Below are 27,044 nucleotides of genomic sequence, written 5' to 3'. Positions count from 1 at the left end.
GATCAGACTCAGTCTACCACTGAGACAACAGAGGGAATAGTCTAGATCAGACTCATTCTACCACTGACACAACAGAGAGAATAGTCTAGATCAGACTCAGTCTACCACTGAGACAACAGAGAGAATAGTCTAGATCAGACTCAGTCTACCACTGAGACAACAGAGAGAATAGTCTAGATCAGACTCAGTCTACCACTGAGACAACAGAGAGAATAGTCTAGATCAGACTCAGTCTACCACTGAGACAACAGAGAGAATAGTCTAGATCAGACTCAGTCTACCACTGAGACAACAGAGAGAATAGTCTAGATCAGACTCATTCTACCACTGAGACAACAGAGAGAATAGTCTAGATCAGACTCAGTCTACCACTGAGACAACAGAGAGAATATTCTAGATCAGACTCATTCTACCACTGAGACAACAGAGAGAATAGTCTAGATCAGACTCAGTCTACCACTGAGACAACAGAGAGAATAGTCTAGATCAGACTCAGTCTACCACTGAGACAACAGAGAGAATAGTCTAGATCAGACTCATTCTACCACTGAGACAACAGAGAGAATATTCTAGATCAGACTCAGTCTACCACTTAGACAACAGAGAGAATATTCTAGATCAGACTCATTCTACCACTGAGACAACAGAGAGAATAGTCTAGATCAGACTCAGTCTACCACTGAGACAACAGAGAGAATAGTCTAGATCAGACTCAGTCTACCACTGAGACAACAGAGAGAATAGTCTAGATCAGACTCAGTCTACCACTGGAGACAACAGAGAGAATAGTCTAGATCAGACTCAGTCTACCACTGAGACAACAGAGAGAATAGTCTAGATCAGACTCATTCTACCACTGAATTAACAGAGACCACTCTACCTTAGTCCTTTTCTGAAGACACAGCTTTCTCAAAGAGAGGAGAAGAGATGAGTTTTCTCTTGAAAGTAGAGAGGGACTCTGCAGATTGAATGGAGTTGGGCCTGATGTGCTGGACGTACCAGGCTCCTTTCAATGGATGAGTGTTTTTGAGGAGGAGTGTAGACCTGGATGAGGGACTCCAGGTAAACAGGAGCAGTTTTGGGTACTGTTTCGTAAGCAATGATAAGAGTTTTGAGTTTAATACGAGCTGCAGTTGGAAGCCAGTGTAGAGGGATGAACAGAGGAGTGACATGAGCTCTCTTGGGTTGGTTGAAGACCAGACGTGCTACTACATCAGGTTATGTTCAAATACAGCTCTCTTGTTGTGTTTGCATGCACCTATGTATGTGCTTTTGTCATGTTGCTAAATTTAAAAGAGAGATTATGAATAAAAAGTGCATGTTTTTCATCAAATTGATCAGTATTTGTTTGAATTTGACATTACAAGCTGCTTACTCTGTGCCGAACATGTCTGGTCTTGTCGGGGTTTTTACCCGTATTTAATTTTAGATAGATAGATAGATAGATAGATAGATACATACATACATACATACATACATACATACATACATAGATTATAATTAATTAATTAGCTGTTTTACTAGTACAGTGATTACAAAGACCCATAGTGAGAATAAATGATGATTGATTGGAATGTATTGAATGTTTAACTGCTGACTGCTGAGTAGCTCTGTAGGTTTTTATGAATGGTCCTTATCCCTGTGTTTGGACTGATGCATACTGCAGTGGTGTTGATGAAGATGGAGGGGAGGAGACACAGGAGAGGAGGAGGAGGAAGGACTGTGTGAAGAGGAGAGGAGCAGCATGATGCTCAGAGAAAAAATAGAAAGGAGGAGGAGGAGACTAGAGGGGAGGAGGTAGACGGTCCTATAGAGACCCTGCTCATGCTCTTCTCTGACTCACCCCCTCCCCCCTCCCCTCTCTCTTCACTCTCACATTGGTGCATTCTGCTTCATGGCTCGCTGTCACAGACTCACAGTCACGTTCAGGGAGGGAGCTCCACCTCCTCTGCAGTGTAGCCTCAGCAGCCATGGAGGAGACGGCAGTGCAGCAGGATAAAATGGAGGGATCATGGGAAGGAGGGACGGATGGAGAGAAGACGGAATGGAAGAAGAACGAGTGCTCGCTGTCCTCGCTGCTCAAACACTCCTGTCTCCTCTGCTGGTCCTCTCCCAGAGAAACAGACGCCATGGAGATGGATGAGAGGGTCGTAGCCAAGGCAGCCGAGATCAGAGTAAGAAGACCGCAGCATCTCTCCCTGGTGTGTCTGTGTGATTGGCTCTGTGTCTGTCTGTCATACTGTCATGGTGCTAGGGTAGGGATCAGTCTATAAAGGTGCTAGGGTAGGGATCAGTCTGTCATGGTGCTAGGGTAGGGATCAGTCTGTCATGGTGCTAGGGTAGGGATCAGTCTGTCATGGTGCTAGGGTAGGGATCAGTCTATAAAGGTGCTAGGGTAGGGATCAGTCTGTCATGGTGCTAGGGTAGGGATCAGTCTATAAAGGTGCTAGGGTAGGGATCAGTCTGTCATGGTGCTAGGGTAGGGATCAGTCTATAAAGGTGCTAGGGTAGGGATCAGTCTATAAAGGTGCTAGGGTAGGGATCAGTCTATAAAGGTGCTAGGGTAGGGATCAGTCTGTCATGGTGCTAGGGTAGGGATCAGTCTATAAAGGTGCTAGGGTAGGGATCAGTCTGTCATGGTGCTAGGGTAGGGATCAGTCTGTCATGGTGCTAGGGTAGGGATCAGTCTGTCATGGTGCTAGGGTAGGGATCAGTCTATAAAGGTGCTAGGGTAGGGATCAGTCTGTCATGGTGCTAGGGTAGGGATCAGTCTATAAAGGTGCTGGGGTAGGGATCAGTCTGTCATGGTGCTAGGGTAGGGATCAGTCTATAAAGGTGCTAGGGTAGGGATCAGTCTATAAAGGTGCTAGGGTAGGGATCAGTCTATAAAGGTGCTAGGGTAGGGATCAGTCTGTCATGGTGCTAGGGTAGGGATCAGTCTATAAAGGTGCTAGGGTAGGGATCAGTCTATAAAGGTGCTAGGGTAGGGATCAGTCTGTCATGGTGCTAGGGTAGGGATCAGTCTGTCATGGTGCTAGGGTAGGGATCAGTCTATAAAGGTGCTAGGGTAGGGATCAGTCTATAAAGGTGCTGGGGTAGGGATCAGTCTGTCATGGTGCTAGGGTAGGGATCAGTCTATAAAGGTGCTGGGGTACGGATCAGTCTGTCATGGTGCTAGGGTAGGGATCAATCTATAAAGGTGCGAGGGTAGGGATCAGTCTATAAAGGTGCTAGGGTAGGGATCAGTCTATAAAGGTGCTAGGGTAGGGATCAGTCTATAAAGGTGCTAGGGTAGGGATCAGTCTGTCATGGTGCTAGGGTAGGGATCAGTCTGTCATGGTGCTAGGGTAGGGATCAGTCTATAAAGGTGCTAGGGTAGGGATCAGTCTGTCATGGTGCTAGGGTAGGGATCAGTCTATAAAGGTGCTAGGGTAGGGATCAGTCTGTCATGGTGCTAGGGTAGGGATAAGTCTATAAAGGTGCTAGGGTAGGGATCAGTCTATAAAGGTGCTAGGGTAGGGATCAGTCTGTCATGGTGCTAGGGTAGGGATCAGTCTGTCATGGTGCTAGGGTAGGGATCAGTCTATAAAGGTGCTAGGGTAGGGATCAGTCTGTCATGGTGCTAGGGTAGGGATCAGTCTATAAAGGTGCTAGGGTAGGGATCAGTCTATAAAGGTGCTAGGGTAGGGATCAGTCTATAAAGGTGCTAGGGTAGGGATCAGTCTATAAAGGTGCTAGGGAAGGGATCAGTCTATAAAGGTGATAGGGTAGGGATCAGTCTATAAAGGTGCTAGGGTAGTGATCAGTCTATCATGGTGCTAGGGTAGGGATCAGTCTATCATGGTGCTAGGGTAGGGATCAGTCTGTCATGGTGCTAGGGTAGGGATCAGTCTATAAAGGTGCTAGGGTAGGGATCAGTCTATAAAGGTGCTAGGGTAGGGATCAGTCTATAAAGGTGCTAGGGAAGGGATCAGTCTATAAAGGTGCTAGGGTAGTGATCAGTCTGTCATGGTGCTAGGGTAGGGATCAGTCTATCATGGTGCTAGGGTAGGGATCAGTCTGTCATGGTGCTAGGGTAGGGATCAGTCTATCGATGTGCTAGGGTAGAGATCAGTCTGTCATGGTGCTAGGGTAGGGATCAGTCTGTCATGGTGCTAGGGTAGGGATCAGTCTATAAAGGTGCTAGGGTAGGAATCAGTCTGTCATGGTGCTAGGGTAGGGATCAGTCTATAAAGGTGCTAGGGTAGGGATCAGTCTGTCATGGTGCTAGGGTAGGGATCAGTCTATAAAGGTGCTAGGGTAGGAATCAGTCTGTCATGGTGCTAGGGTAGGGATCAGTCTATAAAGGTGCTAGGGTAGGGATCAGTCTGTCATGGTGCTAGGGTAGGATCAGTCTATAAAGGTGCTAGGGTAGGGATCAGTCTGTCATGGTGCTAGGGTAGGGATCAGTCTGTTAAGGTGCTAGGGTAGTGATCAGTCTATCAATGTGCTAGGGTAGGGATCAGTCTATAAAGGTGCTAGGGTAGGGATCAGTCTATAAAGGTGCTAGGGAAGGGATCAGTCTATAAAGGTGATAGGGTAGGGATCAGTCTATAAAGGTGCTAGGGTAGTGATCAGTCTATCATGGTGCTAGGGTAGGGATCAGTCTATCATGGTGCTAGGGTAGGGATCAGTCTGTCATGGTGCTAGGGTAGGGATCAGTCTATAAAGGTGCTAGGGTAGGGATCAGTCTATAAAGGTGCTAGGGTAGGGATCAGTCTATAAAGGTGCTAGGGAAGGGATCAGTCTATAAAGGTGCTAGGGTAGTGATCAGTCTGTCATGGTGCTAGGGTAGGGATCAGTCTATCATGGTGCTAGGGTAGGGATCAGTCTGTCATGGTGCTAGGGTAGGGATCAGTCTATCAATGTGCTAGGGTAGAGATCAGTCTGTCATGGTGCTAGGGTAGGGATCAGTCTGTCATGGTGCTAGGGTAGGGATCAGTCTATAAAGGTGCTAGGGTAGGAATCAGTCTGTCATGGTGCTAGGGTAGGGATCAGTCTATAAAGGTGCTAGGGTAGGGATCAGTCTGTCATGGTGCTAGGGTAGGGATCAGTCTATAAAGGTGCTAGGGTAGGAATCAGTCTGTCATGGTGCTAGGGTAGGGATCAGTCTATAAAGGTGCTAGGGTAGGGATCAGTCTGTCATGGTGCTAGGGTAGGGATCAGTCTATAAAGGTGCTAGGGTAGGGATCAGTCTGTCATGGTGCTAGGGTAGGGATCAGTCTGTTAAGGTGCTAGGGTAGTGATCAGTCTATCAATGTGCTAGGGTAGGGATCAGTCTATGACGGTGCTAGGGTAGTGATCAGTCTGTCATGGTGCTAGGGTACGGATCAGTCTGTCATGGTGCTAGGGTAGGGATCAGTCTGTTAAGGTGCTAGGGTAGTGATCAGTCTGTCATGGTGCTAGGGTAGGGATCAGTCTGTCATGGTGCTAGGGTAGGGATCAGTCTATGAAGGTGCTAGGGTAGGAATCAGTCTGTCATGGTGCTAGGGTAGTGATCAGTCTGTCATGGTGCTAGGGTAGTGATCCGTCTGTTATGGTGCTAGGGTAGTGATCCGTCTGTTATGGTGCTAGGGTAAGAATCAGTCTGTCATGGTGCTAGGTTTAAGATCAGTCTGTCATGGTGCTAGGGTAGGGATCAGTCTGTCATGGTGCTAGGTTAAAGATCAGTCTGTCATGGTGCTAGGGTAGGGATCAGTCTGTCATGGTGCTAGGATAGGGATCAGTCTGTCATGGTGCTAGGGTAGGGATCAGTCTGTCATGGTGCTAGGGTAGGGATCAGTCTGTCATGGTGCTAGGGTAGGGATCAGTCTGTAATGGTGCTAGGGTAGGGATCGGTCTGTAATGGTGCTAGGGTAGGGATCAGTCTATAAAGGTGCTAGGGTAGGGATCAGTCTGATAAGATCAATAATGTATGTGTAGATACCCAGTCAGTATTGGGATCAATAATTGTTCATTAGAGACTAAACATAAATATGTCATTAGGATCAAAGGTTTTGTTGTCTCAAAGTCAGACCCTGTTCTCATAAGTCAGTCAGACCCTGATCTAGTAAACTACAGTCCTTCATGTCACAGTCAGACCCTGATCTAGTAAACTACAGTCCTTTATGGTACAGTCAGACCCTGATCTAGTAAACTACAGTCCTTTATGGTACAGTCAGACCCTGATCTAGTAAACTACAGTCCTTTATGGTACAGTCAGACCCTGATCTAGTAAACTACAGTCCTTTATGGTACAGTCAGACCCTGATCTAGTAAACTACAGTCCGTGATGGAACATTGAGACCCTGATCCAGAAACCTACAGTCCCTCATGGCACAGTCAGACCCTGATCCAGTAAACTAGAGTCCTTTAGGGCACAGTCAGACCCTGATCTGGTGCACTACAGTCCTTCATGGCACAGTCAGACCCTGATCTAGTAAACTACAGTCCTTTAGGGCACAGTCAGACCCTGATCTAGTAAACTACAGTCCTTTATGGCACAGTCAGACCCTGATCTAGTAAACTACAGTCCATGATGGAACATTGACACCCTGATCCAGAAACCTACAGTCCTTCATGGCGCAGTCAGGCCCTGAGCCAGTAAACTAGAGTCCTTTAGGGCACAGTCAGACCCTGATCTAGTAAACTACAGTCCTTCATGGCACAGTCAGACCCTGATCTAGTAAACTACAGTCCTTTAGGGCACAGTCAGACCCTGATCTAGTAAACTACAGTCCCTCATGACACAGTCAGACCCTGATCTAGTAAACTACAGTCCTTTAGGGCACAGTCAGACCCTGATCTAGTAAACTAAAGTCCTTTAGGGCACAGTCAGACCCTGATCTAGTAAACTACAGTCCTTTTGACACAGTCAGACCCTGATCTAGTAAACTAAAGTCCGTGATGGAACATTGAGACCCTGATACAGAAACCTACAGTCCTTCATGGCACAGTCAGACCCTGATCTAGTAAACTAAAGTCCTTTAGGGCACAGTCAGACCCTGATCTAGTAAACTACAGTCCTTTAATTTTTTTTTCATACAGGTAGGGGAGAGTTATACTTAAACCCTGACCAGCCAATCACAGTTAGGGGGCAGTAACACTAGGATCGCTGACCAGCCAATCACAGTTAGGGGGCAGTAACAATAGGAACCTTGACCAGCCAATCACAGTTAGGGGGCAGTAACAATAGGAACTTTGACCAGCCAGTCACAGTTAGGGGGCAGTAACACTAGGATCCCTGACCAGCCAATCACAGTTAGGGGGCAGTAACACTAGGATCCCTGACCAGCCAATCACAGTTAGGGGTCAGTAACAATAGGAACCTTGACCAGCCAATCACAGTTAGGGGGCAGTAACAATAGGAACCTTGACCAGCCAATCACAGTTAGGGGGCAGTAACACTAGGATCGCTGACCAGCCAATCACAGTTAGGGGTCAGTAACACTAGGATCGCTGACCAGCCAATCACAGTTAGGGGGCAGTAACAATAGGAACCTTGACCAGCCAATCACAGTTAGGGGGCAGTAACACTAGGATCGCTGACCAGCCAATCACAGTTAGGGGTCAGTAACAATAGGAACCTTGACCAGCCAATCACAGTTAGGGGTCAGAAACAATAGGAACCTTGACCAGCCAATCACAGTTAGGGGGCAGTAACACTAGGATCGCTGACCAGCCAATCACAGTTAGGGGTCCGTAACAATAGGAACCTTGACCAGCCAATCACAGTTAGGGGGCAGTAACACTAGGATCGCTGACCAGCCAATCACAGTTAGGGGTCAGTAACACTAGGAACCTTGACCAGCCAATCATAGTTAGGGGGCAGTAACAATAGGAACCTTGACCAGCCAATCATAGTTAGGGGGCAGTAACAATAGGAACCTTGACCAGCCCACATATAAATCTCAATGCTGAAGGACCACATTAACTACAGGACTCTGGATCAGACATGTATTTAGGTTTACATGTTCCACTTCTAAATAAAACTCAATACCTGGCGGTGTTAAGTTTCTAGCATCTGTGACTCAATCACCATCAGAAGTCTTCTCTTCCTGATCAACCGTCCAATGAACAGTCAGATTGTTTACATCATCACCGTCTTGTTTATCCAGACCAGGTCAAAGTTAGAGGTGAGTTAACACCAGAACAGTAAAGTCTGATCAGGAATCAGAGCTCTGCCTACGATGGTTTTAATGGGACTGATTTCATGGGCTGTTATGGATCCTCCCGAGGGTAAACCCAGTCCCAGACTCTGGTAATGGAGCTAAAATCTAAAACATGATGGTTCATATTGGATGGTTAATGTGGTCATGATCCACAGGTCAATATCTGTTTAATATAGAGAGCTGGAACATGGTGACTGACCCTGGCTCTGAATATCCACCACATCTGATGTATGAGGGGTATTCCAGGGTTTCTGACCTCTACAGTCAAAGTGACAGGACTATGTTCAGGTTTAACCCTCCACAGGCTCAGTGCTGCTGTAGCTTTAACTGAATATCGTCCTGAAGAGCAACAGCGGCAGTCTACATCTGAACAAAGATAATGACAGATGTGTTCTCTACATGCTTTTACTTCAAACCAAACTTCAGCTTCAACATTTTGATCCAAGTGTGACCAATCATGTCTATTTTTGGCCGTTCACAGACACCATACTTAAAAAAAACTCCTCCTGGCAGATTAGCTGGGTCTTAAAGAAATCTCAGGAGCATTCTTTGATACTTTGATGAAAAGGTGCTGTCATGGTGGGAGAGAGAAGTTGAACCATCAGAGTTAGAGAGATCAGACTTTCTGCTGTTTCTAGATCCATCCTTTATTACTTTAAACGAGAGGAGAACTGCTCTGGTAGGAGTCTCATCCACTAACGCTGCAGCTGTATCTCTTTAAGGGTTTAGTCCCAGTCCTTCCTGAGCTCCGTTATGGTCCTGGTCCTGATGTAATAATTAGAGTCACTGTAAGAGTAAAAACAAAAGAAAGCGACCGACTGTAAATACATCATTAAACAACAGATAAATAGGAAACTTCAGGCGGCGTCCTCTGAGACCACGAGACCGAATGCAGCAGTAGTTACAAGCTCCGTACCAGCCGGGGAAAAACTTATCTTTTACTCGAAGAATTTAAGGCTCAGTGACTGAGTTACACTATGAAAGGAGGCAAAATTAACAAGGGTCTAAAAACCTCATCAAGACCTAACCTGGCATGCCAGATGGAGTTGGTTCACACATCCATCTGGTAAACCTCTCATACACAGCGTTTGGGAAAGGGCAGATCTTTTTTTTTTTAAAGAAAACAACGCACTGCTGTTCTTTGTTCTTCTTTAAACCAAGAAATGTGGTCAAGTTCTGATAAGCTATAGCTGCATCCACACTAATGTCTTCCGCCATAATTGCATCAGTCCTTTCTCGCTGCTTGCATACGTCGACGACTCCACCGCTCCTGAAAGTACTGCCCCTGTCACTGATTGGTCCCGTCACTCTCTAACCGGGTCCAAACAGTTCAGACGGGAGCTTTGCAAGATGGATTCAACAGTGAAAAACACGGAAATGGGCGTATCCATCTGCTTTGCAAGGTTAAAAAAAGAATGAGATCAACCAGATACAGCGCCAAGAAATAGAGAGAAAGCTCATGCCCAGCAGACAACATGGGTTGACAGGTATGAAAGCTGAACACCGTTCCACTGGGTTGGGTTGGAAAGAGAAATTCTGATGTCATGGAGAGAAGCAGCAATATCTGTCATCCCCAAACCAGGAAAGGATCGGTTAGACTGACCCAGAAGTAGTGTTGTACTTAAGACCACACTATCCGAGACCAAGACTTGCCCGAGACCAGAGTGCACCAAGTCCAAGACAAGTCCAAGACTTTTGGGAGTCAAGACCGAGTCCAAGACGAGCCAAGACCAAGACCATGAAAATCCATTTTAGAAAGCATGCCAAGGTTAAATGGTTAAAGAGCGTTCTCTCATTAATTTTAGTTTTCTTTCTAATAAAACTGACTGATAAGAACAAGGTGTCTGCCAAAGCACAACATGCAAAATCTCAGATGTTATTTATTTTTTTTATGAACTTCTTGTAAAAGTTAAATCCTTGTATGTATTTAAAAGCCACAGAAAAGTTATTTGGAATTATTTGGAAATCTGAAAATGAGATGTTTCTCTAGATTTGTCTGGTAGGAAGGCCTAAAATAAGTGTTCAGAGGTATTTCTGACTAGAAATAAGATGGACACACAAAAAGATTTCAAAGGAGACAGAACAATCAGTGAGCTAACGGCGGCGGTTTTAAGTCAAATAACAACATTAAATAATCAGGAACAGTTTAACTGAAAATTACATCATATGCCCAGCCTGTATCCTTCAAATACAAACAATTTACTCATTTTCAAAGCTGCATTTATTGATGTTTCCTTGTCAATACAAAATTTTCATATCTTTTATGGGACATTTTAGCATATCATACCATAAAGGATACAGTCATCTAATTTACTGAGGTTACCTGAACTCAACATATAAAGTTTGCTAATTAACTGGGCTCATATTTTTAACAAACAGGACTTTCTGTAAAGTTTGGGAGCACTTTTTAGTATTTATCTGCGTACATGAAGAATAAAAATGTCTCCGGCTCTCCTCGCTCACAGTCTCGTCCTTCTGTCGCCTCCCGCCTCTCACTCCCACTCCTGCGGGGGGGGGGGGGGGGGGTGTTCCTCAGTCACAACAACAGGAAGGTTGCAGTCATCACAGGGAGGGGGGTTAAATTACACGTGAATTGAAGCTATTTGTTGTTTTAGTGAGTGCTTCTCGTTATTATCACATTAATGAAGTTGAAGAATAGCAGATCAGTGCTGGTCCTGACCGGTCTTGTTGCAAAATCCCAAGTCCAGCCAGTGAAAGACTGAGTGAAAATACTCTTGAGTCCCAGACAAGAGCAAGACCTTCAAAACGTGGTCTCAGGACCAAGCCCAGTCTCGAGTACTACAACACTACCTAGAAGTATAGTGAATATTGACTACAAATGTTTGCTTCCATCTTGGCTAAAAGAATAGAAAAGATCTTTCCACAGAATAAAAATTTAGACCAAACAGGATTTATTCAAACCAGACAACAGAAGAACTTTGCAGATAGTGAGATTTATAACACAAAACACAGTCAAGCTCTTAAGGCCTTTGCACACTGAGTCCATTTATTTCGTCTGAATTTTTCACACTTTAGAAAGGAGAATGGAGCTCATGTTGTTATAATCATGTTTGTCCGTCATATTTTTTTTGGAACAGGTTCAAATTTATGCAAAATTTCGCATCAGTCCAAGTCATTTAAATGGGTGACTGATGATTCAGTACAGTGCCCACTGATTCCTCCTCGCTTGTTCACCCCCGCCCGACCCCTCCTGTCTCTCCCCTCTCTCTCTCTCTCTCACCGACACCTCACTTTAAAAACCAAGGTTGCTCATTTATTTATGTTGATATCAGCCATGAAACTATAACAGATAGATGGGTGATAATGATTCAGATCAGTGCCTGATGCTTTATTCTATCTTGCTCACTCACCCCCACTCAAGCCTTCCTTCTCTCTCCCTCTCTTGCTTTGAAACCTCTCTGCAAACACCGTAGTTTGCCGGTTTCTTATGTGGATATCAGATGGAAATATAACAGATGAAGGCAGAAGTTTGTAGCCGACTCACAGGTCATGACAGAGGATGAATTAAAAAGTTGCTCTCTCTATTTCTCCAACCCGGCTCAGCGCTATGATACATCAGCGTGATCTGTCTGAAGCTCTCTGTCAGGATGGATCCAGTGAGATTATAAAGAAGTGGCAAAGCCACATGCTCGCAATACAAAACAATTTCCCACATTCTACGAGCTTTTGCACATAAAGGCAAATAAAAACGCATCAGACCCAGCGTGCAAGGTTCAAGTGCATGACGTTTTTTTGGATTACGGATCCGAATTAAACACATCCGAAAATAACAGACCTGTTGTGTTAAGGCCTTTACCATGAGTCTAGATGAAAGGCTGATCAATAGGAAGGCTTTGGATTCTGTGGTAATTATCAAAACAATAGAAACACAAGCCCAGGACCAGGGTAAGACACAAAGGGGGGTTAGCCCCCCCCCCAAGTCTGAAAGATTACCTAAGGCAGCCCAGCGTAGACCCTCAACAGGCTGCTGCACACCTACAGTCATAGACGAAAGTACTGGCATCCCTGGAATTTTTCCAGAAAATACACCATTTCTCCCAGAAATTGTTGCAATTACAAATGTTCTTGGTATATGTGTGTTTATTTTCTTTATGTGCATTGGAGCAACACAAAAAATCCGAAGAAAAAAGACAAAATTGACATAATTTTACACAAAACTCAAAAAACAGGCTGGACAAAATTAATTGCACCCTCAACTTAATATTTGGTTGCACACCCTTGGAAAAAAGTAATTGAAACCAATCCCTTCCAATAACCATCAACAAGCTTCTAACACCTCTCAACTGGAATTTTGGACCACTCTTCTTCTGCAAACTGCTCCAGGTCTCTCAGATTTGAAGGGTGCTTCTTGCAACAGCAGTTTTGAGATCTCTCCATAGGTGTTCAATGGGATTTAGATCTGGACTCATTGCTGGCCACTTCAGAACTCTCCAGCTTTGTCTCCAACCATTTCTTGGTGCTTTTTGAGGAATGTTTGGGGTCATTGTCCTGCTGGAACACCCATGACCTCTGACCCAGACCCAGATTTCTGACATTAGGCCCTACATTGCAGCCCAAAATTTTTTGATGGTCTCCAGATTTCATGATTCCTTGCACACAGTCAAGGCACCCAGTGCCAGAAGCAGCAAAACAACCCCAAAACATCCTTGAACCTCCACCATGTTTGACTGTAGGTACTGTGTTCTTTTCTTTGTAGGCCTCATTCTGTTTTCTGTAAACAGTAGAATGACGTGCTTTTTCCTCTACCTTAGTCTCATCTGTCCTCAAAATGTTCTCCCAGAAGGATTGAGGCTTACTCAGGTACATTTTTGCAAACTCCAGTCTGGCTTTTTTATGTCTCTTTGTCAGCAGTGGGGTTCTCCTCGGTCTCCTGCCATAGCGCTTCCTCTCATTCAGATGACCACGTATGGTCCCAGCTGACACTTTTGCACCCTGAGTCTGCAGGACAGCCTGAATTTGTGTGGAAGTTGACTGAGGATGTTTATCCACCATTCCAACTATCCTGCGTTGCATTCTTTTGTCAGTTTTTCTCTTTCGTCCACGTCCAGGGAGATTAGCCACAGCTCCATGGGTTATAAACTTCTTGATTATATTACACACAGTGGACAAAGGAATTTCTAGATCTCTGGAGATGATCTTTAACCTTGAGATTGTTCATATTTTTCTACAATTTTGCTTCTTAAGTCCTCAGACAATTCTGGGCTCTTCTTTCTCTTCTCCATGCTTGGTGTGACACACACAGACACACAACACAAAGGTTGAGTCAACTTTTAGACTTTCTAACTGGCTTCAGGTGTGATTTCTAGATTGCCAGCACATGTTACTGCCACAGGTGAGTTTAAATGAGCACCACATGCTGGAAATAAAATGGATTACCCACAGTTTTAAGAGGGGGACAATCATTTTGTCCTACCGATTTTTTTGAGTTTTGTGTAAAACTGTGTCAATTTTGTCTTTTTTCTTCTGATTTTTTGTGTTGTTCCAATGCACATAAAGGGAATAAACACATGTGCACCAAAAACATTTGTAATTGCAACAATTTCTGGGAGAAATGGTGTATTTTCTGGAAAAATTCTAGGGGTGCCAATACTTTCATCCATGACTGTAGTTACAAGGACTTCCAGTTGATACAATGACTGGAGATCCAACATGAGATCCATTAGTCATTAGTCTGATACAAACTTGGAGGAAAATCCTACAGCAGTTTAACCTGATGAAGGCAGCAGAAATCATGAAATGGTTTACATCCGACACAGAATTTACGACCAACGAATGAGACCACAGTTTTAAAGACTGGACTTCTGCAGGACTCAGTACACACCTCTCTCTGTTAAGTCTAGGTACAGTTAGGAGTTTATGTCAATGCTGTCAATAATCAACATAGAATTTAATTGTTTCACTGATGAAACCTAAAAGGGTCTACGCATGTTTTTATTATCAAGAGACATCTGTATAAACTACTAAATAACTGCTTTGTCATGGTTTTAGTCAATTTTTGCAAATCTAATTTCTGCAGCCTCAGAGCAGACAACCCCTCGCTCCTCTGAAAGATCTTTGGCGCCCCCCCTGGGGGTCCCTGACCCCATGTTGGGAACCAATGCCTTAGAGAATATGAATAATTACAAAGAAGGATGATGTTTCATTTGGCAGTCAGCAGAAACAGATTTGCAGACCAGCACATATAAACAAACTTACATTATGTAAATGCTTTTAGAATTCTTCATTTCACCTACAAGGATGCTGCGTGTCCCAACAGTAGGCTGGAGGTTTGATTTAGTCTGAACTACAAACTACACCTGTTAAAAAACTCAGCTGTGGAGCTTCAACCGTCTGAAAACCCCGTAGTTCCTGCCCGGCTCTGTGCTCATGTGTCTGTCTGATTCCAGGAGCTGGAGAACGCCGTGGCGGTGGAGCACCTGGAGCTTCAGGAGCAGCAGTCGGACCGCAAGGAGCTGGAGGAGACTCTGGTCAAATTAGACAAACACAAAGATAAGCTGATTCAGCAGATTAAAACAACCAGACAGCTGTGCTACGAGGAGAGCCAGAAGGTAATTACCGATGCTGTTGTGGTCATTTTCACTGTCAGTGTGTATAAGAACACAGGGAGGCACTTTATTTTAAGGCTTTAAGAGGGGACTTTATCTTCACTGTCAAGGATGGAATGTTTTTTTAGGTTCTAAAGGATGACATTCTTTCTCAAAGGTAGGGAACAGACTGATGGTGAAGCTGGGGATGTTGCGGGCTTTTTCTCTTCTTTTTTTTCCCAACAGTTGGCCATAGTTGTTAACCTTTGAAGGAGTGGTGAGGATTAGAATTGATGTGTCATGATACCCTCCATGTAGCTCAGTCATCAAAAGCTTTCTTCTTTCCTCATCTTTCTTCACGTCGACCACAGATCACTGCTGTAAAGCTGAAGACCACGCTGTTTGATTTCAATGACATAAAAAAAGACATAAAGGTTTATTGCACACCTGTCTTCTCTCAGATCCTGTCCCTGCAGACGGAGGAGGTACAGAAGGAGAACCAGGTGGAGGAGTACGAGCGGGAACTAGCCCGAGCAAGGTGGAGGCTGAGGAGGCTCAGAGAGGAGGTGAAGCAGGCCAAGAGGAAGGTGGAGGAGGCTGGAGAGAGGAACACTCCTCTGCAGGACTCCATTAGACAGTCCTATGAAGAGATCCTGCAGGTAAGAGAGTCCATGTTTATATCACAGTATGGTTCAGTTCAGGGCAGGACTGTTTGTTTGATCAGTGGTTCCCCTATAGAGGACAGGGTCAGGGTTAGGGGATGTAGAGTGCCCAGCCTGTACCCTGTGATTTTAGTTCTGGGCAGGACTGTTTATTTGATCAGTGGTCCCCCTATAGAGGACAGGGTCAGGGTTAGGGGATGTAGAGTGCCCACCCTATACCCTGTGATTTTACTTCAGGGCAGGACTGTTTATTTGATCACTGTCCCCCTATAGAGTACAGGGTCAGGGTTAGGGGATGTAGAGTGCCCACCCTGTACCTTGTGATTTTACTTCATGGCAGTACTGTTTATTTGATCACTGTCCCCCTATAGAGGACAGGGTCAGGGTTAGGGGATGTAGAGTGCCCACCCTGTACCTTGTGATTTTACTTCATGGCAGTACTGTTTATTTGATCACTGTCCCCCTATAGAGGACAGGGTCAGGGTTAGGGGATGTAGAGTGCCCACCCTGTACCTTGTGATTTTACTTCATGGCAGTACTGTTTATTTGATCACTGTCCCCCTATAGAGGACAGGGTCAGGGTTAGGGGATGTAGAGTGCCCAGCCTGTACCCCATAATTTTAGTTCTGGGCAGTACTGTTGGCTCACATGACAAGGGTAATTGGTTGGCTCAGTAGATTTAGATCACAGTGGGGTCAGACAAGAAACCAGGGTCAGAGGGCAGGGCAAGATTGGACTTGAAGAACGCAAGGATGGAATATTTCAGAGGCTTGAAAAGATGACATCATCATTGAAACGTCATGGCCATGGTCATGCCGTAGTGACTGAAAGATTCTCTGATTCTTCTTGTCCCTGTAGGAGGAGAACACTCTGTGCTCCCTGTCAGGAGGTGCTGTGACTCCAGAGAGCCAGCTGGAGGAGTCTACGTCTCCAGCAGACACCACCGAGGATGATCCACTTCCTCTGAAGCCGTGGGGAAGGAGCCAATCACTGCCGGCCTATGCTGACCTCATCATGGTAGGTCACTGAGAGGGTAAAAACTCGGTAAAAAAATTAAAGATAATATCCATAAGTAGGCCTGTCTAGATTGCCGATTTATCTCCTGAACATATCAAAAATGTTGTATTTTTATTTTTCTTCAGTGGTTCTGTGGAAACATGCAAGATGCAAAAATTCATACGGTAGAAAATTCTCCACCCCACATACTCAGAGTGTACTTTTTATGAGGTAGTACTGCTTGTCAACAGTAGGTGGCAGTATGACAAAGCGTGAGGGAGTTTTATAACATCAAAAACAAAGGTAGAAGACATTATTTAAGAGGTGCTACTGGTTTCTCACAGTAGGTGGAGCTACAGCAAAGCTATGGAATCAATAATCAAATGTGTAAAGGGGCAGGCACTGAGCATAAATATGAAATTTGAAGCAAGTCTGAAACAAGAGTTAAAGCAAGTTCCTGTCTTAAATGGGGAGATGTTGAAATGGTCACCATCGGCAGAAAGGCTTCCTTTAATAATACATGTCAGAGTAGAGGAGAACTAGTAAGGTCTTTCTACCAAATCTGAGCTGAAATGGTTCAATTCAGTGATAGGAATGAGGAAAAAGGCCCAGTTGCGTCACTTCCTGTTGCCAGTAGGGGGTGCTACAGCATCAAGATAAAATACGTGTGTAGAGGGGCAGACCTTAGGAGAACTCAGTTGGTGAGGCTCTTGTGGGCAGGAGTTAAGGTCTTGTGGGTGGGGCTGGACCTCCTGTAGGTGGGGGATGACCTCCTGTGGATGGGGCTGGACCTCCAGTGGGTGGGGGTGGACCTCAAGTGGAATGGGGCTGGACCACCAGTGGGTGGGGGTGGACCTCAAGTGGAATGGGGCTGGACCACCAGTGGGTGGGGGTAAACCTCCAGTGGTTGGGGCTGGACCTCCAGTGGGTGGGGGTGTTCCTCCTTTTCTGTGCTTCTTTTTTTTTTTTTGTCTGTCTCTAACGAACCTCTCCCCGTTCCTCTCCGTGTCCCTCTCCCCATGTCTCTCCCCCCACCCCTCTCCCCGTTTCAATCCCCATCCCTCACCCCTTCCCTCTCCCTGTCTCTCTCTCCCTATCTCTCTCCCCATGTCTCTCCCCCCACCCCTCTCCCCGTTTCAATCCCCATCCCTCACCCCTTCCCTCTCCCTGTCTGTCCTCCAGCGGGCCAGTGGCTCATCATTCTGCAATAATCTTGTTGGTACCCGAGAAGAAGCCGATGACAGTGGGACGAGCTCTACTAAGGTAAAGGAGACTAAAAAAGGCCCCAAATGATCCTGATCTGGGTTCTAATACATGAAAAGTCTTTAACCCCTTTCCTGATCCCCGACCCTAGATGGACAGATCTGACCTTGAGGAAGACGACCCTGATGACGGGGAGGCTTTTGACGACCAGGACAAAGACAGAGAGAAGGAAGAGACCGGTCTCAACCCCAACCCTGTCAGTCAGCTGGACTTCTACCAGGCTGACCCCTTCGCTCACTGTCAGAGTGACCGTACGTATCACATGACCCTTCATCCTTCTGTCACTGTTAGAGTGACCGTACGCATCACATGACCCTTCATCCTTCTGTCACTGTTAGAGTGACCGTACGCATCACATGACCCTTCATCCTTCTGTCACTGTCAAAGTGACCGTACGTATCACATGACCCTTCATCCTTCTGTCACTGTTAGAGTGACCGTACGCATCACATGACCCTTCATCCTTCTGTCACTGTTAGAGTGACAGTACGTATCACATGACCCTTCATCCTTCTGTCACTGTCAAAGTGACCGTACGTATCACATGACCCTTCATCCTTCTGTCACTGTTAGAGTGACCGTACGCATCACATGACCCTTCATCCTTCTGTCACTGTTAGAGTGACCGTACGTATAACATGACCCTTCATCCTTCTGTCACTGTTAGAGTGACCGTACGCATCACATGACCCTTCATCCTTCTGTCCCCGTCAGAGTGATCGTACGCATCACATGATCCTTCATCCTTCTGTCACCGTCAGAGTGATCGTACGTATCACATGATCCTTCATCCTTCCGTCACCGTCAGAGTGATCGTACGTATCACATGACTCTTCGTCCTTCTGTCACCGTTAGAGTGACCGTACGCATCACATGATCCTTCATCCTTCCGTCACCGTCAGAGTGATCGTACGTATCACATGACTCTTCGTCCCTCTGTCACTGTTAGAGTGACCGTACGTATCACATGACCATTCGTCCTTCTGTCATGGCGTCTACCGCCAGAGTGGCCGTATGTATCACATGACTCTTTGTCCTTATGTCACTGTCAGAGTGACCGAACGTATCACATGACTCTTTGTCCCTCTGTCACTGTCAGGGCGACCATACGTATCACATGACCCGTCATCCTCCCTCTGTCATGGTTTTGGCTCAGGTCAGGTATGGGAGGATCTGTCAGTTCATCGTCCTTCGTCATGGTCTGTGCCGTCTTGCAGTCTTCCAGAGCTGATCCAGGACTCCCAGCTTAGTCAGGGTTGTCTAGTCTAGTCAGTCTAGTCAGAGCCTCCTACAGGATGATTGTTATTTTTTTTTCTGGATCAGTCTCTAACCCTAACCCTAACCCATCTGAAGACACTAGCCAATGAGAGCAGACCAGGAAGTACTATTAAGAGGATGGTACATCCCTGTGCTTTTCCCCTCCGAATCTTGAGCATTCTCTCCTGACCACCTGTAGGTCTTCCATCAGGTTTTCCCAGCTAGACGCCTGTGAACCGTAATTCCTCTCGGATTAGCTGTTAGCTCGTAGCCGCCGATCAGCTGTTAGTGTCCTCCGGCTAACCTCTAGCCTCTTGGCTTAGCTAGTGACCCACCGGAGCTCTGACTGTGCTTTTCCCCTCCGAATCTTGAGCATTCTCTCTTGACCACCTGTGAATCTTCCATCGGGATTTCCTGGCTAGAAGCCGGATTAGCTGTTAGCTTCTAGCCGCCGATCAGCTGTTAGCCTCCGTGGGCTAGCGGCTAGCTAGCTAGCAGCAGCCTGCTCCCACTGCTTCCTTGCGCAGCTAACATGGTGCTCCTCAAATACTCGCCCCAGCAGCTTCTCAACCTCATCTGTTTCTCCACTCCAGCCTGTCTTACAGACATTAAATCCCTCGGCCTTCTGCGTCGCCCTCATTATATCCACAGAGCACAGAAACTAAAGTTTGTTTACTCCAGCCACGCCGTCCCCACAGTCCAGTCGGACCAACGCCCTGCCCACTCTCGACGACGTCATCACAACAAACCACACGTACAGCTCAGTAACCTGAGACCTCTCAGATGCACCAACGTCCCTCCCACTCCCCTCTGCTTATCATCTTCAAACATTTCCACAACATCTATGCTGCAAAATGCCCGGTCCATAAACAATAAAGCCCACCTCATCCATGACATCATCACAGACAGGAAAGTAGACTTCTTATGTCTGACTGAAAACTGGCAAAGCCCAAACGACTACCTCACACTAAATCAAGCAACCCCACCTGGCTATGTGTATATCCAAAAACCTCGCACCACTGGTCGCGGTGGGGGGCTGGCCGTGATATATAGAGAAGATTTCCAGGTTAAGGAGCTACCAGCACCCAGCACCTCAGCTCTCGAGTGTCTAATCATCTCTCTGACTGGTTCAGCTCCGCTTCAGATCGTCCTCATCTACCGGCCTCCCAAAGCAACTACCACCCTCCTGTCTGACCTGTCTGAGCTCCTCACCTCTGTCTGCTCCAGGTCTTCTTCCATACTTCTCCTTGGAGACTTCAATATCCACGTTGACTCCACCAGCTGCACACTCACCTCTGAATTTCTATCACTACTGGACTGCTTCAACATCACACAGCATGTCCAAGGACCCACCCACTCCAAAGGTCACACACTGGATCTTGTGTGCTCCACTGGTCTCACCCCATTCATTCCACAATGCCTGGACCTAGCCATCTCAGACCACCATACTGTTTTCTTCTCTATCCCCACCCCCTCCCCAGACAGCTTACAAAACGCAACATCAATTTCCGAAACCTCAAGTCAATAAGCATCCCAGCCCTCAAGAACGTGTTAGCTACCAACCTGACCACTGCACACCTTAAAACCACAGTTGATGCCCTGGTGAATCACTACAATACAACACTATCCCTCAGCCTGGATTCTCTTGCCCCTCTGAAGACTCGCTCAGTCTCCTTTCCCCACCCAGCCCCCTGGTACACTGCTGAACTCCGCTCCATGAAGGCTTCTGGCCGTCAGCTGGAGAGACTTTCTAAAAAATCTGGCCTCACCATCCATCTGGAGGCCTATAAAGAGCATGTGCGCTCCTACAAAGAAGCTCTCTCCAGAGCAAAGTCCAGCTACTACTCATCCCTCATCAGTGACCAGCAAAACCATCCCCGGATGCTCTTCTCCACAATAAATCGCCTTCTCTGCCCCATTGACAACCTTCATCCCCCAGCCAACTTCGACAGCTGCACTAGGCACCTGCAGTTTTTCCAGGATAAAGTTGCCTCCATCCAGCAGCAACTTTCATCTGGACCTCCACCTCAGGATTTCACTTCACACCAGGACACCAATCCTCCGCCTCACTGCCATCTTTCCTGCTTCACACCCCTGGACACTCTCCAAGTGGCTGAATGGGTCAAGAAGGCCAAGGCATCCACCTACTCCCTCGACCCCATGCCCACACCACTGGTGAAAGCATCTCTGTCTGTTCTGTGCCCCATCATGGTAGATATCATCAATACCTCATTATCATCTGGAATTGTCCCCTCATCCTTCAAAACTGCCTCAGTAACCCCCATCATCAAGAAGCCCGTGTCAGACCCGGAGGACCTCTCCAACTATCGACCGATCTCCAACCTTCCCTTCATCAGCAAAATTCTCGAAAAAGCAGTCGCTGCCCAACTCCAGCAACACATGTCCAACCATGGGCTCCATGAACCTCTTCAATCAGGATTTCGCACTCACCACAGCACTGAGACCGCCCTTATCAAAATAACCAATGACCTCCTCACAGCTGCAGATTCTAGACACATCAGCCTCCTCATTCTCCTTGACCTAACCGCTGCCTTCAACACAATATCCCACACCATCCTCCTCGACCGCCTGTCTCACCATCTTGGCATCACTGGTACAGCTCTCTCCTGGTTTCACTCATATCTCTCACAAAGAAAACAGTTTGTTGCCATCGGCACCTCTCACTCATCCCCCACCCCAGTTAACCAGGGCGTGCCTCAAGGCTCTGTTCTTGGACCTCTCCTTTTCACCATCTACATGCTTCCCCTTTGGACAGATTATTCACAAACACGGTCTCAGCTTCCACTCTTATGCAGATGAAACCCAACTCTATCTCAGCACCAAACCATCCACTCAGCTCCCTCCCCACTCCCTGGTAAACTGCCTCCACGACATCAAAGCCTGGATGACCTCTAACCAACTCAAACTCAACAGCAATAAAACAGAGCTCATGGTGGTGGCCCCCAAAGCGCTGCTGCAGAAGGTTGGAGATCTCATGCTCGATGTGGACGGGATCTCCATCTGTCCATCCTCCAAGGTCTGAAACCTGGGCGTCATCCTGGACTCCACCCTCTCCTTCCAGTCCCACATAAAGTCTGTCACCAAATCTGCCTTCTATCATCTCAAGAACATCTCCAGACTCCGACCATCACTCCCTGATTCTGTGGCTGAAACACTCATTCATGCTTTCATAACCTCCCGCCTGGACTACTGTAATGGAGTCCTGTCTGGAGTTCCCAGCAAAACCCTGGACAGGCTTCAGTACGTCCAAAACTCTGCAGCTAGAGTTTTCACCTGCACTAGACCCTGGCAACACATCACTCCGACCCTCATCCACCTTCACTGGCTCCCTATCAAGTCCCATATCAACTACAAAGTCCTCCTCCTCACATACAAATCCCTCCATGCTCTGGCTCCCAGAACCTTTCTGATCTCCTCCATCCATACACACCATCCCGCAACCGTCGATCTTCAGACACCGGCCTACTTTCCATGCCCAAAACCAAACTCCGAACCTATGGAGACAGAGCCTTCAGTGCTGCAGCCCCCACCCTCTGGAACACTCTTCCTGCAGACATCTGTAGCGCTCCATCTCTGGACATTTTCAAAATACATCTCAAGCACCACCTGTTCACCACAGCCTACAGTCTTCACTAAACCACCCCTCACACTCATCCTACCTCTCACATAGTTTGTCCATGTATATGAGTTCCTGTAAAGCGTCCTTGGGTTTCTTGAAAGGCGCTATATAAATTCAAGATATTATTATTATTATTATTATTATTATTATAAAATCTCCCCCCTTCCCGTACCGTCCTCTCATCCAGGGTTGACCCTGTATCCCTTGACTCCTACCCTTAACCCTAGAATCACCGGGACAGCCAGTCTCAGCTGTCTTGCTCTGGTGGATTTTACTGTTAAATACTGACCCTCCTAACGTTTGCAGTCTCAGATTTTTTTAAATAGTCAGTCTGATGTGTCCTACTTCATCACGTTCTCTTTTTCAGACGACCTCTTCAATGAGGACCTGTTCCCTAAAACTGATTCATCTGGTGAGTAATGAAAACATTATTTTACCGTTCATGGTTAGTGGTGAAGATCTTAAGGCTGTATTTACATGATCACAGTTTTTCTAAATTCAGCTTAACCCATATCCAACCTTGTCTCTGTTGACCCCCTCTCAGACGGATTCGCCTCTGACCCCTTCAAAGGCAGCGACCCCTTTGCAGCAGATGTTTTGTTCCCGGAGGCGAACGTCGGAGCCAATGACGGGGCTGGAAATGGTGGAGATGAGGCGGACACCAGTCTGTCCTGTGCTGAAAACAAAGCCTCAACGGGAACGCAGTGCTTCGAGTCTGAGTTCCCCGATGAAGACAGTGACATCGAGATCAGCTACAGCCGGGAGGACCTGGATGCCATCGGCGTGGCTGAGGATTCTCGTGGATTTAAACCCATCCAGAGTTCATCAGAGGAGCTAGGGCCAGAGCCCATCCGGGGCTGGAGGTCTCAGGGTCAGTACTCTGTGGAATCAGATCCTAATGGATACGAGCTGGACCTCGGAGCTGTCTCCCCTCCCTCTGATATCGAAGAACACAGTCTGGGATCTTTGGCTGGAGAGACTACAGCAGGGGCAGCGGGGCCACAGGAGCGAGGTAACGAAGGCTCTGATTGGTTCATATAAAACAGGCATTAATCATGTGAGCTGGTATCGATCATCTTAAACCAGCAACCTCAGGCTGAACTCCTGTTCTGGGTTTATTACTAAAGACTGAGGCTAAGGATAGAAAAGTGTGTCTGTTAAAGCTCTGGGCCAGCTTCACTTACCAAAATAAAAGCCTGGTAACAAACCGACCAATAGAATGGCTGATGACAGGTCTGAACTCAGCTTAGTTTACCAAAATAAAAGCCTTGAAAAAAAAAAATCCTGATGAATAGAATAACTGTAGATAGGGCAGACCCAGCTTAACTTACCAAAATAAAAGACTGAAAAAAAACCCCTGACCAATAGCTGGACATAGCGCGGACTGTTCTGTATTCATTAATATGAGTCTGGGTTCTTCCACCTTGCTTGAAGTCTTGTCTCTCTGGTTCAAAAGTCCCCCTTTATCCTCTCCTGACTCTCCCCCTGTAGGTCTGAGTTCTGGTTCGGCTCAGTTTTCCCCTTCTAACCCTCTCCTGACTCTCCCCCTGTAGATCTAAGTTCTGGTTCAGTTCATTCAACCCCTCTCACCCTCTCTTACTTTCTCCTCAAGGTCTGTGCCCTGGTTCAGCTCAGGACCACGGTCAAGGTGTCCTGTCAGAAGCAGATTGGGTAACGGAAAGTGGAGTGCAGAAACAGTCAGCTGATGTGGTCTCCAGCCTGGTGGCAGCCTCGGACAACGGCTTAGTCGAAGAAAGGCGAGACCCAGCAACCCCTCAGAACTCTGTTGACTGTGGGAACCATCCAGACTCGGATCAGAACAAAGAACTGAGTTTTGAGTTTGAAACCACAAGTCAGTCATCCTTTGACCCGTATGGGTTTAAACTCAGTCCAGAACATTCCAGTCACACCCTCCTGGATCCTGATGAGGCCGAACTCAGCCCAGAACCCAATGATAACGACCTGACCTTTGACCCCGAGCCATCCTCTTCTCAGCCTGACCAGCTGACCTTTGATCCCTTTGGGTTTGAGGTTCCTTCCTCTCAGACGGGGCAGGACTTTGACCCTTATGGCTTCAAGCTCAGTCCTGAGGAGGAGAACCAGGAGGTCCTGGACCTTTGCAACCCCAGGAAGCAGCAGGAACCAAGTAACTATAGCAACCAGGAAGTCCTGGAACCTCATCACCATGAAAACCAGGAAGTCTTAGACCAATGTAGCCCCAGCAGCCAGGAGCTGCTGGACCCAGGTCATAACAGGAACCAAGAGGTCCTGGAAACCTCTCACCTCGATGACTGGGAGGTTGTTAGCCACAAAAACCAGGAACTCCTCGATCTATGTAGTCAGAGCAACCAAGAAGTATTGAACCTACCTGAACCCTGTACCTACCTGAACCAAGTTAGCCTTGGTAACCGTGAGTTGCTGGATTTCTCCCATCCTGAAAATCAGGAAGTGCTGGATGTAGATCACCATGGCAACCAGGAGCTGCTGGACTTTAGCAGCAAGGGAAACCAGGAAGTACTCTACCCAGATAGCCATGGTCACCCGGAAGTCCCGGACCTCTGTAGCAATGAAAATCAGGAAGTAGTAGACCTAGGTAGCCATGACAACCAGGAAGTGCTGGACTTGTTCAACCGGGGGGTTTTACCTGAAGCCAACAATAACCAGAGTATGGTGGGACCAGAAGTAGAGCCTAGTCCATCCAATCACAGCTCAGACAGTGATGTGACCTCAGACGACCTGCTGGGACTGGAGCTCAGTAACGCCAACGCAGCTGTCAGGAACGTATCCGCCAGCCAGAACTTCACTACATCCACCACTGCTCGGAACCTCCTGGAGGGGGATCTGGGCTCAGTGTTTGGGGCCGGGGGCTACATTGGCTGTCCAGATGTGGCTGATGACCTCGAGCCTCTGGACAGAAGGCAGCCAAAGCCCAAACCAGAGCCAGCGAGACCAGTAAGACCAGTGAGGCCTCCCCGACCCTCGCTCAAGGTAAGGTGGACCTCCTGTGGTGGTCTTCTTCTGGTGGTGGATGTCTATATTAAGATCAGGTGTAGCTCAGACTGACTTCACATTTCACTGATAAACCTGTTAACAAAGTACACTTAAATCATGTTTCCCTTGTTTGATAACCATCACTTTGTGATACCCATTCATAATCCACTGGTTAAGTCCAGCTTTTTAAAGTTTATTTAAAGTTACGCCTACTCCATCCTGGGTGTAGAAGTTACACACACTCATACAGAGCATGAGTCCAGCTGCACAGGGTAGAACTTTAAGTCAGTCATAAGTTCTGGCCCTAAGTTGGGCATAAAGTTACACCCAGGTGTATGACTAGCTGGTGCACTTGGCCCCTGGATCCTGGCGCTTAAGGCCAAAACCCTGACCAGGTTGGGGAGGATATGAATAACTAAGTCAGGACCAGTCCATTAAGAAACAAACAGAAACAGCAGTTATTAATATTTGGACGTTGTCTACAGTCATTTGTGTTGCTGTAAGACTGCTCTAGGATCCCCCAACCTTGGAGTCTTACATGACTCTAACCCCCCATGGACCACAGGTTGGTAGCTAAGGGCTGCTGCACCTTAAACGAGCATGAGATTAGCCAATAGAAAGCATAGAGTCGCTCATGGATATGGGCTGATAAGGGCCAGCTGATATCAATGGTTAGGCAGCGCTGCCTGCACTAACATGTTCAGGACCATCAGTCCCTGATGTCAGACTTCTTTCTTCACCTTAGACTCAGAGTCTGAAGTCACTGGTAAAAGACATGATAGTATTCAACAGCTCCTTATGTTTAGCTCTGTTTAGACTTGCTTACATTCATGTTAAATATAGTTGGATGTTTTACAGAAAGGATCAGTGGTACATGAATTAAACCAGGTTTTAAAGGTTTTTTTTTACAGCTCTGATATTAAAATGGACTCCAGCTCTACATGAAGTATCACAGCATGAATCTATTCCCAACGATCTTTAATCACCTTCATCGCTGTCTGTGCTCATCTGGTTCTACTCTAGGCCAAGGAGAAGGCTCAGTCCCAGACTCAGGGCTTCGATCTGAAGTGAAGTCTCTCCAAATACCAAGAAGTCAGCAGCAGAACTGTGTCAGCAGGAGTCTCTTCAAAACAACAGGAACACAAGAGAAGAACCGGAGAGGAGAAGAAAAAGAAGATGAAGAGGAGAGGCCAGGGTGCAGGGAGTAAAGGAAGATGGTTAACTCCAGGGAGAGATTATTCTGCTGTAATCACAGAAACATTAATAGAAACAATGCAATGTTTTTAAGATCAACAGAGACTCCTTAAGGTGATGAAACATCACTGATTGGCTCAGTCTCTCTATGATGAATTAGAAAGGCTGTGGTCAGTCAGGTGGACAGTGACATTTATAGCTACTACAGTCATGTGACACCAGGACAGGTCGTACTAAAATAACCTTCTTCTGTGAAGTGTTGGCACGTATGTCTGATAGAAACCTGTATATATGTCCTATAGTCTAC

General features: G+C 46.7%; 1 protein-coding gene across 1 annotated transcript; it reads left to right on the top strand.

Moving 5' to 3' along the window:
* Positions 1-1,970: 1,970 nt before the first annotated feature.
* Positions 1,971-26,765, top strand: LOC121519842. Its single transcript, XM_041802871.1, has 10 exons — positions 1,971-2,174; positions 14,597-14,758; positions 15,196-15,393; positions 16,255-16,413; positions 17,575-17,655; positions 17,747-17,906; positions 22,920-22,964; positions 23,097-23,564; positions 24,165-25,540; positions 26,567-26,765. The coding sequence occupies exons 1-10, from the start codon at positions 1,971-1,973 to the stop codon at positions 26,612-26,614; spliced, it is 2,901 nt and encodes a 966-aa protein (XP_041658805.1). The 3' UTR covers positions 26,615-26,765.
* Positions 26,766-27,044: the final 279 nt, after the last annotated feature.

The sequence above is a fragment of the Cheilinus undulatus genome, linkage group 13, assembly GCF_018320785.1.
Source record: "Cheilinus undulatus linkage group 13, ASM1832078v1, whole genome shotgun sequence".
Classification (NCBI taxonomy): domain Eukaryota; kingdom Metazoa; phylum Chordata; class Actinopteri; order Labriformes; family Labridae; genus Cheilinus; species Cheilinus undulatus.
The sequence above is the reverse complement of the archived record's forward strand: the minus strand, read 5'-3'. Positions and strand labels throughout refer to the sequence as shown.